The sequence below is a fragment of the Mobula hypostoma genome, chromosome 14 (assembly GCF_963921235.1).
Source record: "Mobula hypostoma chromosome 14, sMobHyp1.1, whole genome shotgun sequence".
Taxonomy (NCBI): Eukaryota; Metazoa; Chordata; class Chondrichthyes; order Myliobatiformes; family Myliobatidae; genus Mobula; species Mobula hypostoma.
Window position 1 is genome coordinate 19830885 of NC_086110.1, and position 15129 is coordinate 19846013.

The following is a 15129-nucleotide window of genomic DNA, read 5'->3' on the forward strand; positions in this document are numbered from 1 at the left end:
TTGACTATACACTTTTTAGTGGAGGCTGACTGGCCTGCTGAGTTCCTTCAGCATTGTGTGTGTAACGTGCCTTAATGTCCACCACCCAGTGGCTCTAACATTTACCATCATGAAGTGCTTCAAGAAAGCGGTCATAGCACACGTCAACTCCAGATGTCCAGACAACCACAGACCACTGAAATCTGCCTACAACTGAAAAATGCCACCTCTCTGGCCCAACACTCACCACCGGAGCAAGTCTGCAGATGATGCCACCATAGTGGGCCACATCTCAAATAGCAATGACAGGAGACAGGAAGGGGGTAGAGAGCTTCAGGACAACTACCTTTCCTTCAATGTCAAAACAGGAGTTGCTCATTGACTTCAGAAAGGGGAGAGCAGTTGTCTACATCGGTGGTGTTGAAGTTGAGAGTTTCAAGTTCACCAATAGTCTGCCCCGCTTTATCTATGTAGATAACATAGCCAAGAAAGTTCGAAGTCTCTACTTGCTCAAGAGGCTAAAGAAATTTGGCATGATGCTTATCAATTGTTATCAACACACCACAGAATGCATTCTGTCTGGATGCATTACAACTTCGTATGGCAACTGCTCTGTACGTGACAGCAAGCAACATGAGCAAAGTGGAAGAGCTTAGAGCATAGATCAGTACTTGGAGCAATGATGTTGTGGCCATTACAGAGATTTGGATGGCTCAGGGGCAGGAATAGTTACATCGAGTGCCAGGCTTTAGATGTTTCAGGAAGGACAGGGAAGGGGGCATAAGAGGTGGGGGCGTGGCACTGCTGATCAGAGATAGTGTCACGGCTGCAGAAAAGGAGGATGTCATGGAGGGATTGTCTACTGAATCTCTGTGGGTGGAAGCTAGAAACAGAATGGGGTCAATAACTCTACTGGTTGTTTTTATAGATCACACAATAGTAACAGGGACATCAAGGAGCAGATCGGAAGACAGATTCTGGAAAGGTGTAATAACAGAAATCTCCAATAAGACAGGGAAAGGATGTTAGGGTACAGGAACCATGATGTACATAGGCTGTTGAAAATCTTGTCAAGAAAAGCTTACGAAAGGTTAAAAAAAATCTAGGTAATGATAGAGATCTAGGAGACTATAAAGTTACCAGGAAGGAGCTTAAGAATGAAATTATGAGAGCCAAAAGGGACCATGAGAAGCCCTTGGTGAGCAGGATTAATGAAGACCCCAAGGCATTCCACAAGTGTGTGAAGAGCAAGAGGATAAGACATGAGAGAATAGGGCCAATCAAGTGTGACAGTGGAAAAGTCTGTACAGAACCGGAGGAGATTGCAGAGGTACTTAATGAATACTTTGCTTCAGTATTCCCTATGGAAAAGGATCTTTACAATTGTAGGGATGACTTACAGCAGACTGAAAAGCTTGAGCATATAGACATCAAGAAAAATGATGTGCTGGAGCTTTTGGAAAGCATCAAGTTGGATAAGTTCCCTGGGACCGGATGAGATGTACCCCAGGCTACTGTGGGAGGTAAGGGAAGAGATTGCTGAGCCTCTGGCGGTGATCTTTGCATCACTAGTGCAAAGAGGTTCTGGAGGATTGGAGGGTTGCAGATGTTTCAATCCAAATACCTTTGGCGGACACAATAGGATCTTTTAAGAGACTCCTGGATAGGTACATGGAGCTGAGAAAAATAGAGGCCTATGGGTAACACTGGGTAATTTCTAAAGTAAGTAGATATTCGGCTCAACATTGTGGGCCGAAAGGCCTATATTGTGCTGTAGGTTTTCTGCGATTTCTAAAGAGAGAGAGCTGTGCACATAGCTCAGCACATGATGGAGACGAGCCTCTCCTCTCCTGTAAGAACTCCATACTCCTTGCTGCTTCGGTAAAGCACATCTCAGTAAAGACCCATTCCTCCATGGACATTCTCTCTTCACTGGGCAGGAGATGCAAAAGTCTAAAAGCTCATACCCACGGTCTCAAGGACAGCTTCTACCCCAGGTACAAGACTATGAAACTGTTCCCCAGTAAAATACGATGGACTCTAACTCACAATCTTATGACCTTGCACTTTATTTACCTGCACTACACATTCTCTGTAGCTGTTACACTTTATTCTGCATTGTTATTCATCTTGCATCTCAATGCACTGCGTAATGACTTGATCTGCATGAGCAGACTGCAAAACCAGATTAAATAGAGAAAATCTGCAGATGCTGGAAATCCAAGCAACACACATAACATGCTGGAGGAACTCAACAGGCCAGGCAGCATCTAGGAAAAGAGTAAACAGTCGAGTTTCGGGCTGAAGCCCTTCGGCAGAACTTACAGACGACGTTTCAGGTCAAAACATCCACTGTACTTTCTTTTCCTGGATACGACCTGGCCAGTTGAGTTCTCTAGCATTTTTTGTGTTGCTTGAAAGACAAGCTTTTCACTTTCTCTCAGCACATGTGACAATAATACACCAATTTCAGCAATCATCTGATCATGTATTTGCCAATCATTACCACTATCTTCCTTGTTGTTGAGAAACACTGCACTAGGTAGCAAATACCAACAGGAAACGGTGAATTTTAGGCACACTTGAGATGCATCACGTTATGGTATATTCTGGACAAATAGAAAGCCACATCCATCAGCTATTCCACATATGAACTATTCCAACACTTAATGGAAATAATTTTTACTCCGTTTTTAATATTGCTAAGAGATCCTTCTGTACTAAAATATGGCTTTAAATATTTAAACACGGGGAAATCTGCACATGCTGGAAATTCAAGCAACACACTCAAAATGCTGGTGGAACGCAGCAGGCCAGGTAGCATCTACAGGAAGAAGTACAGTCGACGTTTCGGGCTGAGACCCTTTGTCAGGACGTCGACTGTACGTCTTCCTATAGATGCTGCCTGGCCTGCTGCGTTCACCAGCATTTTGTGTGTTGCTCTAAATATTCTCTCGTTTCGATATAATCTTTACGTCTGCTTTTCCATGTGCCCAATATCCTTTAAAGACGACGCAGCTAGCGAGCATACCAGCGACAGTTCTCTCCTTCCACGCCGGACCCCGACACTCCCCCACCACCAGCACGGCCGGACCCGACACTCCCCACCACCAGCACGGCCGGACCCGACACTCCCCCACCACCAGCACGACCGGACCCCGACACTCCCCCACCACGAGCATGGCCGACCCCGACACTCCCCCACCACGAGCACGGCCGACCCCGACACTCCCCCACCACGAGCACGGCCGACCCCGACACTCCCCCACCACCAGGACGACCGGACCCCGACACTCCCCCACCACCAGCACGACCGGACCCCGACACTCCCCCACCACGAGCATGGCCGACCCCGACACTCCCCCACCACCAGGACGACCGGACCCCGACACTCCCCCACCACGAGCACGGCCGACCCCGACACTCCCCCACCACCAGGACGACCGGACCCCGACACTCCCCCACCACCAGCACGGCCAGACCCCGACACTCCCCCACCACGAGCACGGCCGACCCCGACACTCCCCCGCCACCAGGACGACCGGACCCCGACACTTCCCCACCACCAGCACACCCGGACTCGACACTCCCCCACCACCAGCACACCCGGACTCGACACTCCCCCACCACCAGCACACCCGGCCCCGACACTCCCCCACCACCAGCACACCCGGCCCCGACACTCCCCACCACCTGCACGTCCCGGCCCCACCAGCAACATGACAACTCTGGTTACCTCGGCACCAGGCGACTCCTCTATCGCAAGCAGCAGAACCCCGCGCAGATCCAGCAGCCACTGCGCGCCGCCCTCTCAGTGGACGGCGAGGCGCCGTCGCCAGCTCCGATTGGGCGGCTGGAACTCCCGGCAGCCAGCGCGCTCCCTCCGCCTCATTGGAGACGGGTCTCGCTGAGCCCGCCTCCGGAAGCAGAGTCATGCATTGTTAACACTGAGGGGCGGGTCCGGACCCTGTGGAAAGTTGGAACTGGGGCTGAGAGTGTGGAGTTGGAAATTTGAGTTGGCTGGTGGAGTTGGAAAAGAGCACGGAGGCTGCAGTTGCTGAGCTGATGAAGAAAATGTCCTGTAGGATGAACAGATTGACGGATAGTGAAAGTGAGTTTGAGATAGAGGAATGGTATGAAGAGAGTGAGGAAAGGAAACCGACGTATGAGATGTCAAACTCTAAGGAGTCAGGGGACAGACAAAATAGGATAGCAAAACAACGGAAAGAAGATGAGATTAAAGCACTAAGTGAAGACGGAGCGTCTTTTGGTGAATGGAACCCGATTCATTTGACGAAGATAATCAGCAAACTTATAGGTGAAGTCAAAAAAGCAAAGATTTTACGAAAAGGATCGCTATTAGTGATTTGTCGGGACAGTGCTCAACAAGGTAAAGTGATAAGATTTAAAAAAATAAGACGGCAAAAAAGTACAATGCTCAATATCCAACAATAGAAAGTGGGCTAGAGGAGTTATTTCGGGGATACCAACGAAAGTTACCATGGATGAGATTAAACAGAACATAAAAGGAGCAAAAATTATTGAGGCCAAACATTTGAAAGTTACAAGAAACAGGAAAAAGTGTGATAGTTCATCGGTTATGATCAACTTTGATGAAGAGAGATTGCAGACTAAAGTTTATTTGGGGTATATGTGTTATGAGGTCAGAATATATATACCACCACCTTTAAGACGCTTTAAATGTCAGAAATTCGGGCATATTCCAGCGGTCTGCAGAGGGAAACAAAGCTGTGGAAGATGCGCTGGAGAACATGAATATGGGAAATGTGAGGTGGGAGCTAGGCTGAAATGCTGCAATTGTGGTGAAGAACACAGCGAAGCTTATCAAGGGTGCATTATTAGCAAGAAAGAAGCTGAGATACAATATGTAAAAGTAACTCAAGGGATCAGTTATGTAGAGGCAGTGAAAGCAGTTGCTGGAAAAAAGGCTATCAAGCAAACAAATACACGGAATAATAAACCAGTAAACTGTGAGGGTTGTAATATGTTAATAAGGACACACTAATTATAAGTAAGAAGGATTTCGTACTGTTTATGGTAGATGCAATTAACTGTTCAGTGCAAACAGACAAAAGAACCGAAAAAATTAAAATTACAGTCAAGTCTGCAGAAAAATATCTCGGGGCTTAGGTGGGAAATAGTCAAAGATAAGCTGAATGGAGGATCAAACAGTTCACAGGCAGGAGAGGTGGGAAATTAATGGCCGTATATATAACAAGGGAATGAAAGGAGTCATCGCAAATGATCAAAAATTTACAAAATATGTATCGGAATTTAAGGAAAAACCTCAGATTTTATGTTACAAGAAACATGGTTGAAACCCAGGGTAGATGTGCAGAACTCCATCAACAAATAGAAGTACTCAATAATGTGAGGGGATCCAGGAGTGCCCCTATTAACTATTGGAGAGAGACATTTATCATTGATGGTTTGTTTGGAAAGGAGAGAGATTGACAGAGTTATTTACCACCGATATGTTGCTTTTGGAAAAGAGAGAGAGAGACAAAGATTAACAGTTGGACTGTCACTTTAAGGCATTGGAAGTAACTTTGGATTTCCACTGAGTTGGAGTTGGAGACAGCACCGAGCAGCTCGTAGGTTGCTATGGGGACCAAAGGCAGATTGTTGATGTTACTTCCAAGGACTTGTTGCCTGCTTGTGCACTCCTTTACAGACAAAGGAAGGAGGGACTCTTTGAGTGACAGGTGATGCTCAGCCTGGTGAAATAAATGGGAGGTCAGATGATACAGACCTCAGGACACATGATCTGGACACTGAATGAGCATTGTTGTGCCCACAGAGAAAGTGGGTTTTGGAGGATCAATCAGGCGGATTGATCCTAGTTGCTATTCCAGTTTGAGGAGAAGGGGTTGACTGGTGGGGAGTTGTCTAGGTGTCCACCCTTGCCGGGGTGATACCTCCACCACAGAAGACCGGTCCCCCTGGTTAAAGTCACAGTCGGTGACTTGTAAAGGATTTCGGAGGACGACGAGAAGATCAATGGCATCAGCTCACCTGAAGACTCAACTCACTCTCTCTCCATCACTACTCAACTAAATACCACGAACTGAACTGAACTGAACTGAACTTTACTCAACATCGTAAGATTGTATCTTTTTACCCCTATACTTAAAGAAGCTTGGTTTTTCATACATATATATTCCACACTTACTTTTATATGTAATCATTGCTAACCTTTTGATTTATTTATATTTATATTACCATATTGCGTAGTTACTAATAAATATTATTAGTTTATAGCAATACGAGACTCCAAAGTGTTTTCCATCTCTGCTGGTTCTTTATCCCCATCACGGGGTCCATGACATAAATTGGGGCCTGCGTCCGCAATATGAACAAATTGGTCGGGAGGCTGGTTTGAATTGATTGGTTGTGTGGAATATCAGCAGAAATGGATGTTGCGGAATTTTTGGAATCACCAGACCCCGTGTCCTTGAAAAAGGCTAGGAAATATGAGTTGCGGGACATTGCTAAGGAAGTGAATGCTGAGGCAAAGAGAGGTATGACGAAAGCAAAAATTCAAAGAAAAATAGCTGAATATTATGTCTCTATACAGACTTTTGAGGAGAGGGAGTTAAAGAGGTTTCCTGTAGAGAAAGAGGAGGTCGAGGTCCAGCTGGAACAGTTAAAGATAGAGAGATTGAAATTAGAGGAGAAGAGGCAGAGAAACAGAGAAGAGGCAGAGAACGTTTGAGAGGGAGAGATGGCAACAGAACGCTCAGATGGTGAACCGTGAGGAGGGGTTTAGTGTCAGTCGAGAAATTAGGCTAGTACCTCCATTTGATGAAACCGAAATTGGTAGGTATTTTCTACATTTCGAGAAAGTGGTCCGAAATTGGGAGTGGCCGCGGGAGCAGTGGGCGGTGTTGTTACAAAGTGCGGTTAAGGGGAAGGCTCAGCAAGCATATGCAGCCCTGTCTCTCGAAGACGCAAAGGATTATGATAAAGTGAAGGATGCTGTGTTTAAGGCTTATGAATTAGTCCTGGAGGCGTACAGACAAAGGTTTCGCAGTTTGAGAAAGTCCTGGAACCAAACGTATGTGGAGTTTGCCCATGAGAAACGGGTATACTTTGATCGGTGGTGTGCTTCAACGGGGGCGGATGAGAGTGTTGGTAACGTGAAAGAGTTAATGTTGATTGAAGAGTTTAAAAACTGCGTCTCGGCTGAGATAAGGACGCACTTAGAGGGAAAAGGGGCGGCGACGCTGTCAGAAGCTGCTAAGTTAGCAGACAAATATGCCCTAACTCATAAAGTAAAATTTTTCCCCACTAAGAGTAACCCACAAGGGAGTAGAGATAATCCACCGGCTAAACCAGAGAGTAAACCGGGGATTAGTGATGAAAGTAAGGAGGAAGGGAAACAGTCGGGGGAGAAATTTCCCAGTTTTAAGTGTTACTCTTGTGGAAAACCTGGCCATATGGCATCAAAGTGTTTTGCTATGAAAAGGGGAAAAGGAAAGGAAAAAGAGAAAACCCCAACTGGCTGTGTTCAGACAGCAAAAGTACCGCTGAGGAAAAAGGGGGTCGAACCGAGTTCAGGAAGGACTCGATAGATTTATTTCAGAAGGGTTTGTGTCTGAAGGAGGGGTCAAACCCAGTCCCAGTTAGAATATGGAGAGATACTGGAGCTTTCCAGTCACTGATATTAAAGAATGTTTTGGAATTTGGTGCTGAGACAGACACTGGAGAAGTAAACATCATTAAGGGTATTGGAAAGGGAACAGAGGCCATGCCTTTGCATAAGATAATCTTGAAATGCAACTTGGTGTCGAAACCAGTCATAATAGGGGTCCGATCTGAGCTACCGATAGATCATGTTGATGTCTTACTTGGTAATGACCTTGCAGGTGGGGATGCTTACCCAGCAGTTCAGTTCACAAGCAAGCCTGCTGCTGCTGAGGACCCGCCCAGAGATGCTGATGTGTATCCCGCATGCGCAGTGACACGAAGCATGTCCAGAAAGGCTGCTGCTACTAATATTGATTTATCTGAGACCTCCCTATACCAACAGGAGTTAGGGGGTAGTAAGGCTGAGGAGAACAAGGAGAGGAGAGACCTGTCCTTGTCAAGGAAGGAGTTTATAGAGGAGCAGAATAAAGATCCAGAAATTCTGGCTTTAAAAGAAACAGCTCTCACTGAGGAGGAGATTCAGAAACAAACAGTGGGGTATTACCTTAAGGATGGGGTATTGATGAGAAAGTGGAGGCCAGCCACTGTGTCTGCGAGTGAGGATTGGGCTATTGAGCACCAGGTGGTGGTTCCAAAGGTTTATAGGGCTGAAATTTTAAACCTGGCCCATAAGATGCATTTAGGGGGTCATTTTGGAATAAAAAAGACGGTGCACAGGATCCTGAGGGAGTTTTATTGGCCTAACATGAGGAGAGATATTGTCAATTACTGTAGAGGGTGTCATACCTGTCAGGTGGTGGGAAAACCTAACCAGGCCATTCCAAAAGCCCCACTTCGGCCAATCCCTGCTTTTGGTGAACCTTTTTCCCAGGTCATAGTGGATCGTGTAGGCCTGTTGCCAAAGACTTCCGCTGGTCATCAGTACTTGTTAACAATTATGTGTGCTGCATCTAGGTTCCCAGAAGCTGTGCCTCTCAGAAACATCCAGGCCAAGACTGTGGTAAAAGCACTCAGCAAGTTTTTCGCGCTGGTAGGGTTACCCAAAGAAATTCAGTCTGACCAGGGTAGCAATTTCACTTCAAAAATGTTCCAGCAAGTAGTGTCTGAGCTGGGAGCTCAACAGATTGTGTCATCTGCCTACCACCCGGAGTCTCAAGGGGCTCTGGAGGGGTCTCATTCCACTTTAAAGACCATGATTAAGACCTACTGCCACGAGAATGACAAGGACTGGGATGAGGGGATACACTTACTACTTTTTACTGTGAGAGACACCATTCAAGAGTCCCTGGGGTTCAGCCCGTTTGAACTCATTTTCGGCCATAGGCCCAAAGGACCTTTGACCCTGCTCAGGGAGCAATGATCCAACCCAGACGTGTGTGTCGGTGTGTTAGATTCTGTTTTAAAATTCCGAGAAAGGCTTAACAAGGCCTGCGATTTTGCCAGGAAGAATCTGCAGCACTCACAAATTAAAATGAAACAGTGGTTTGATAAGAGAGTGAGGGAGCAAGTGTTTGAAGTGGGAAACAAAGTACTGGTGCTGTTCCCTCTTGTGACCAAACCCTCCAAGCAAAATTCCATGGGCCATACCGCATAGTGAAGAAAATTGATTCTTTGAATTATGTTATTGAAACTCCTGATAGGAGGAAGGCCATGCAGATGGTTCATGTTAATATGTTGAAACCGTATCATGATTCTGAGGCGGTGCCAGTAGGTATGACCATGAAAACAAAGGGGGCTGAGGAATTTGATAATGAGGAGAAAAATCATTTCACTAAACTGAGTATTGTGTCCGCGAGACTTACAAATTCCCTTATCTTAAAGGACCTTAATGATAAGGTTAGTCATTTGGAGCCTGCACAAAGAGAGCAATTGCAGGAACTAATTAAGAAACATAAAGATTTAATTCCTGACACCCCAAGACGGTGCACCGGGGCAATGCATGATGTCATTCTGAATTCAGCTCAACCCATTAAACAGCATCCTTACAGAATGAACTTCAGGAAAAATAAAGAAGTTGAAAAAGAGATCGGGTACATGCTAGCAACCGGTATTATTAGGCCATCTACCTCTGACTGGGCATCACCATGCGTCCTTGTGCCTAAACCGGACGGTAGCATGAGATTCTGTACCGACTACCGGAAAATTAATGCCATAACCAAGACGGATGCTTATCCTATCCCCAGAGTGGATGACTGTGTTGATAAAGTGGGAAAGGCTAAGTACCTGACAAAGATTGATCTGTTAAAAGGATATTGGTGTGTTCCATTGACTGACCGAGCTAGAAAGATCTCAGCGTTTGTTACACCCTCAGGGCTGTATGAATACAATGTTTTGCCCTTCGGGATGAAAAATGCACCAGGGACATTTCAAAGAATGATCAGTTCGGTGATTAAAGGGTTAGAAAACACAGAGGCCTATATTGATGACCTAGTGGTCTGGAGTGACACATGGGAAGAACGTATTGCAGCGGTAGAGAAATGGTTTGACAGACTTTCCAAGGCCAACCTTACTGTGAACCTCGCTAAAAGTGAGTTTGGCCATGCCACAGTTACATATCTGGGTTATGTGGTGGGACAAGGCCAACTGGCTCCTGTACAGGCCAAGGTTCAAGCTATTGCTGAGGCTCCTGTTCCGACTGGCAAGAAAGCTTTCAGAAGGTTTTTAGGAATGGTTGGGTATTATAGAAAATTCTGTAAGAACTTTGCTGACATTGCTCTCCCCCGTACAAAGCTCCTAGGGAAGAGTGAAAGATTTGAATCGAGTGACCTTTGCCAGGAGGCATTTGAATGTCTGAAAACCATCCTGGGTTATCATCCTGTGCTCAAAGCACCTGATTTTTCAAAGCCATTTTCTATAACAACAGGGGTTAGTGACGAAGCTGCTGGGGCAGTACTGTTACAGAAGGGAGTGAATGACATTGAATATCTAGTAGCTTATTTCTCAAAGAAATTTAATGTACACCAGAAAAATTATTCAACTGTTGAAAAGAAATTACTAGCACTTATTCTGGCTTTACAACATTTTGAGGCCTATGATCAGAGACCTCAAAACCTTTCTGTTGCTCAGAGACCACTTGTGGTTTACATGGGTTATAATCCGTTGATGTTTCTAACTAAGATGAAGGATAAGAATAGGAGGTTGTTAAATTGGACTCTAGTATTGCAGGATGGTGACATAAAAATCAAACGTGAAAGGTACTGACAATGTTATTGCTGATTATTTATCCAGATGTTAAGTTGAAAACTGTAACCATTTTTGCTTTGTCATCTGATTTTTTTTCTTTGTATTGTTTAAAACCCTGTGATGGACATTTAAAAACAAATCGTCTGCAACGATTTTTTTTTCTCCTTGAGGAAGGGGAGTGTGAGGGGATCCAGGAGTGCCCTTATTAACTTTTGGAGAGAGACATTTATCATTGATGTTTGGTTTGGAAAGGAGAGAGAGAGAGACAGAGTTATTTACCACTGATATGTTGCTTTTGGAAAACACACACAGAGAGAGAGAGAGAGAGAGACAAAGATTAACAGTTGGACTGTCACTTTAAGGCATTGGAAGTAACTTTGGATTTCCACTGAGTTTGGAGTTGGAGACAGCACCGAGCAGCTCGAAGGTTGCTATGGTGACCAAAGGCAGATTATTGATGTTACTTTCAAGGACAGATTGCCTGCTTGTGCACTCCTTTACAGACAAAGGAGGGAGGGACTCTTTGAGTGACAGGTGATGCTCAGCCTGGTGAAATAAATAGGAGGTCAGTTGATACAGACCTCAGGACACATGATCTGGACATTGAATGAGCATTGTTGTGCCCACAGAGAAAGTGGGTTTTGGAGGATCGATCCAAATTGCTATTCCATCGGTGAAGAAGGGGTTGACTGGTGGGGAGTTGTCTATGTGTCCACTCTCGCCTGGGTGATAGCTCCACCACAGAAGACCGGTCCCCCGGTTAAAGTCACAGTCGGTGACTTGTAAAGGATTTCGGAGGACGACGAGAAAATCGACAGCATCAGCTCACCTGAAGACTTTTCTTCTCTCTCTCTCTCTCTCTCTCCTTCCCCCTCCCCCTCCCTCTCTCCCCCCTCTCTCTCTCTCTCTCCCTCCCTCCCTCCATCACTACTCAACTAAATACCACGAACTGAACTGAACTTTACTCAACTTCGTAAGACTATCTTTTTACCCCTAGACTTAAAGAAGCTTGGTTTTTTCATACATATATAGTCCACACTTATTTTTATATGCTAACCTGTTTGATTTATTTACATTTATATTATTGTATTGCGTAGTTACTAATAAATATTATTAGTTTATAGCAATACGAGACTCCAAAGTGTTTTCCATCTCTGCTGGTTCTTTATCCCCGTCACGGGGTCCGTGACAATAAGAACAACTGTGAGTTGGAAAGAGATTGGATGAAACGGTACTGCATTTGAAGGAGACGGTTTCTGAAAAAGAGGCTTGGTGTCAAAAATTCAGTGACATGGAAAACAGATTAAAAATGGTGGAACTTATTCTAAAGTTACAAAAGGAAAAAGGAATTTGTTGCACAGTGAATTATTTGCATTCTGATTATAAAATGAAAACATGGAATCAACTGAGGAAGAATTTTCAGATCTCGATAAACAACTACAGGTTTTGATTTAAGAAAAGGAAAACTTGGAAATAGCAGATAGACTTAGAAAACAACAATTTTAAATGTTAAGCATGCGATAATGAATATCCTCAAGCAAGAAGCTTTTACTTTTACAAATAATTCAAATGAAATTATTGTAATTTGAGGCAATGCAATTATTTGGAAACCACATCACAAAATTTGAGAAGGAAAACAATCTGCAGCATTGCTATTTAATGAGCACATACAGCATTCGCAAGCTGAATTATAAATATACATGCTGCGGAGGGCAGTAATACGCCCAGATGCGTCTAAATTGCCGGAAATAGAAGAAGCAGTAGCCCTCCTCCGGAAGCAGAGTAGGAGGCGGGCGGGGTGAGTGTGCAGTGGTTCGAACTCGCGGGAAGTTGCGGCTGAGACCGACGTGTACGCGTGGGGCGGGAAAAAACAAGGCTGATTTATACTTCTGCGTCAGCGCGTCGCCGCCACCATACGCGACAGCCTGTGTTTCTGCGACGCGCACTTCTCCCAAATACAACCGCGCGTCGCGGCAACGCAGATGGCAACAACTGTGATTGGTCCGCTTGGTAGCATCGCATGTCAGCCTACGCTGCAATAGCTTCCCATTGGGCGACTGAAGGGCAGGGAAGGGACTCTGGCTGCAATGCTTTCCATAATGATTTACAAACCTCCGAAATTATGGAGGACACATTTCGCACGAAAAGCGTCTTGCTTACCCTTAGACTACCATGACCATGACCCTGAGGCCTTGCGCAAGCAAGTGAGTGCGCATGCGCGAATGCCGAGAAACGCCAGACACGCCGACGGCCAAGTATAAATGCTCACAACGCGCTTACGCCACTTGCGTTCAGTTAACGCATAAGTATAAACCAGGCTATACTCACCTCCTCGTACGCTGTGGGTTTACGAAGCAGGCGGGGAGGAGGATGGAAGGGCTTGTGTCGCGTTTCGTCCCGTGACTGAGGACTCCCATCCGCGGGCTGTGCCCTGGGACGAACATCGGGTGCTGCTGGCAGATCAACTCGTTGAAAGACGCTCTGTGGTCGGCCCGAAACTTGGTCTAGCAGCTCATCGAGATGTCCGTGGAAGTTTGCTGCCGACTGGCACATTCCAGGCTGCCAGGGTTACGGAGTGAGGGGCGCACAGGAGCTTGCTGCAGCCACCGCAAGGGTTCGATTAGGAAGGACCACAGCGTAGGGTTCTTCTCCCCTCAATTACTGCAGTACAGTATTTAATATAAAAGCCTTGAGTGACAGCAGTGTTAGAACAGTATGAAAAGGATTGACCAGTCTTCTCTGACATTAAATGTACCTATTGATTGGTTGGGTGATGAACCGCCCACACGAGGGGCAGAAATGCTCTTGATGTACGGTAGTAGAACAGTACAGAAAACATATTATGGACAAGGTTCATATTGAGGCGCATGGACAGGATAGATATTAGCCTTTGTCCCGGGACACTCGGGTCGAGAACGCAATTATTGCTCAGTGAAATTAAAGATATTCAGTAAGCAACCGAACATTCAGTAAAAGTACGGCATGAGATTTGTTATTTGAAGGCGTTATATCGTTATTAAATCCTGTTGCATTGTTTGCATCACATATGTGTAATTTATTTGCCACAAATAAAGGTTATGTTTACTTGAAGTTCCATGCTTAAATGAGGGGCAGCCATACTCAGCTTTGGAAACCAGTTGAGAAGAACCCAAAAAGATACAGCACTGGAACTGAGGTAAAATAGATGGTCAGTATATTGTCAAATACACCCGGGGTGCAATGAAATTCCTTGCTCGCATGAAGCTTACGTAGTGAAGAAAGGCCACTCACTTCATTAGCTGCCTCCTCTATCTAACAACTCTAACATACGCTGCGTGTATGTCCGTGGTCTTCTGCTGCTGTAGCTCATCCACTTCAAAGTTCTCCGTGTCGTGCGTTCAGAGATGTTCTTCGCACACTACATTGTAACGTGTGGTTATTTCAGTTACTATCGCCTTCCTGTCAACTTGATCCAGTCTGGCCATTCTCCTCTGACCTCTCTCTTTAACAAGGCGTTTTCGCCCCAGAACTGGAGGGAACAAGTTTTAAATGGGGGGGGGCGTTAAAGGAGTTTTGAGCAGTAAGTTTTCCTTACACGGAAGATGGTGTCAGCAACGTGCTGGAGACAGAGGACATTTGCAATATTTAAAAGGTACAGTATTCGGACTTGAAACGGCATAGAGGGGTCGAGCCCTAATGTGGACAAGTGGGATTAGTATCGGTATACATTGTGGTCAGCACAGCGAGGTAAACTGAAAGGGGCTGTTTCTGTGCTGTACGATTCTATGATATTTTCAGTTGATAATTTATTTTTGATCGTGTAATATGGGGTTTCGACCAGCAGGTAACACTATAATCGCGGCCTGAAAGCCAGACCAGAGCCACTCGCTCACTGTTGGAAAATCAGAATCACGCACTCAGTCGGAAAGGCAGAATAGAGTTGGAAAATTATGTCCTGTTTACCTTTTGTATCATCCCAAAGTACAATCACAACACCGATGTCATAACTCCTTCTCTTTCTCCTCCCCTGTCCTCCCGATCCATCCATCACTCACACATTCCTTCCTCCGCTTCCCCCCATCACCTCCTTCCCTTTACTTCAAGGTCAACTGTCTTTTCCTAACAGACACCATCTTCAGTCCTTTGTCACTTACTCCAACTACCTCTCAGTTTCTTATAGTGTGATAGCTATCTCCCCTCTTCCAGTTCTGATGGAGGTCTCGATTCAAAACCGTAGATGCTGCCTGACCCGCGAAGTGTCTCCTGTAATTTCATATCTCTCCAGTTTTACAGCATCAGCAGTCTTGTGTCTCTGTG

General features: G+C 45.5%; 1 protein-coding gene across 11 annotated transcripts in view; it reads right to left on the reverse strand.

Annotated features, from left to right (window-relative positions):
* nup93 (nucleoporin 93) overlaps positions 1–15129 on the reverse strand; it is a 241711-nt gene that overhangs the window by 165411 nt on the left and 61171 nt on the right. For 6 of the 11 annotated variants that reach the window (XM_063066763.1, XM_063066768.1, XM_063066771.1 and 3 more), the window contains one exon: positions 14967–15124. The exons of 3 other annotated variants lie outside the window; for them this stretch is intronic. Coding sequence is in view for 1 of the 8 variants with exons in the window: in XM_063066762.1 (XP_062922832.1) it covers positions 13162–13277 (116 nt within the window). In the remaining 7 variants the exon portion in view is untranslated. Of the gene's footprint in view, positions 1–3715; positions 3830–13161; positions 14919–14966; positions 15125–15129 lie in introns of those variants that run through there. 2 more of the 11 variants (XM_063066762.1, XM_063066770.1) reach the window with 2 other exon arrangements.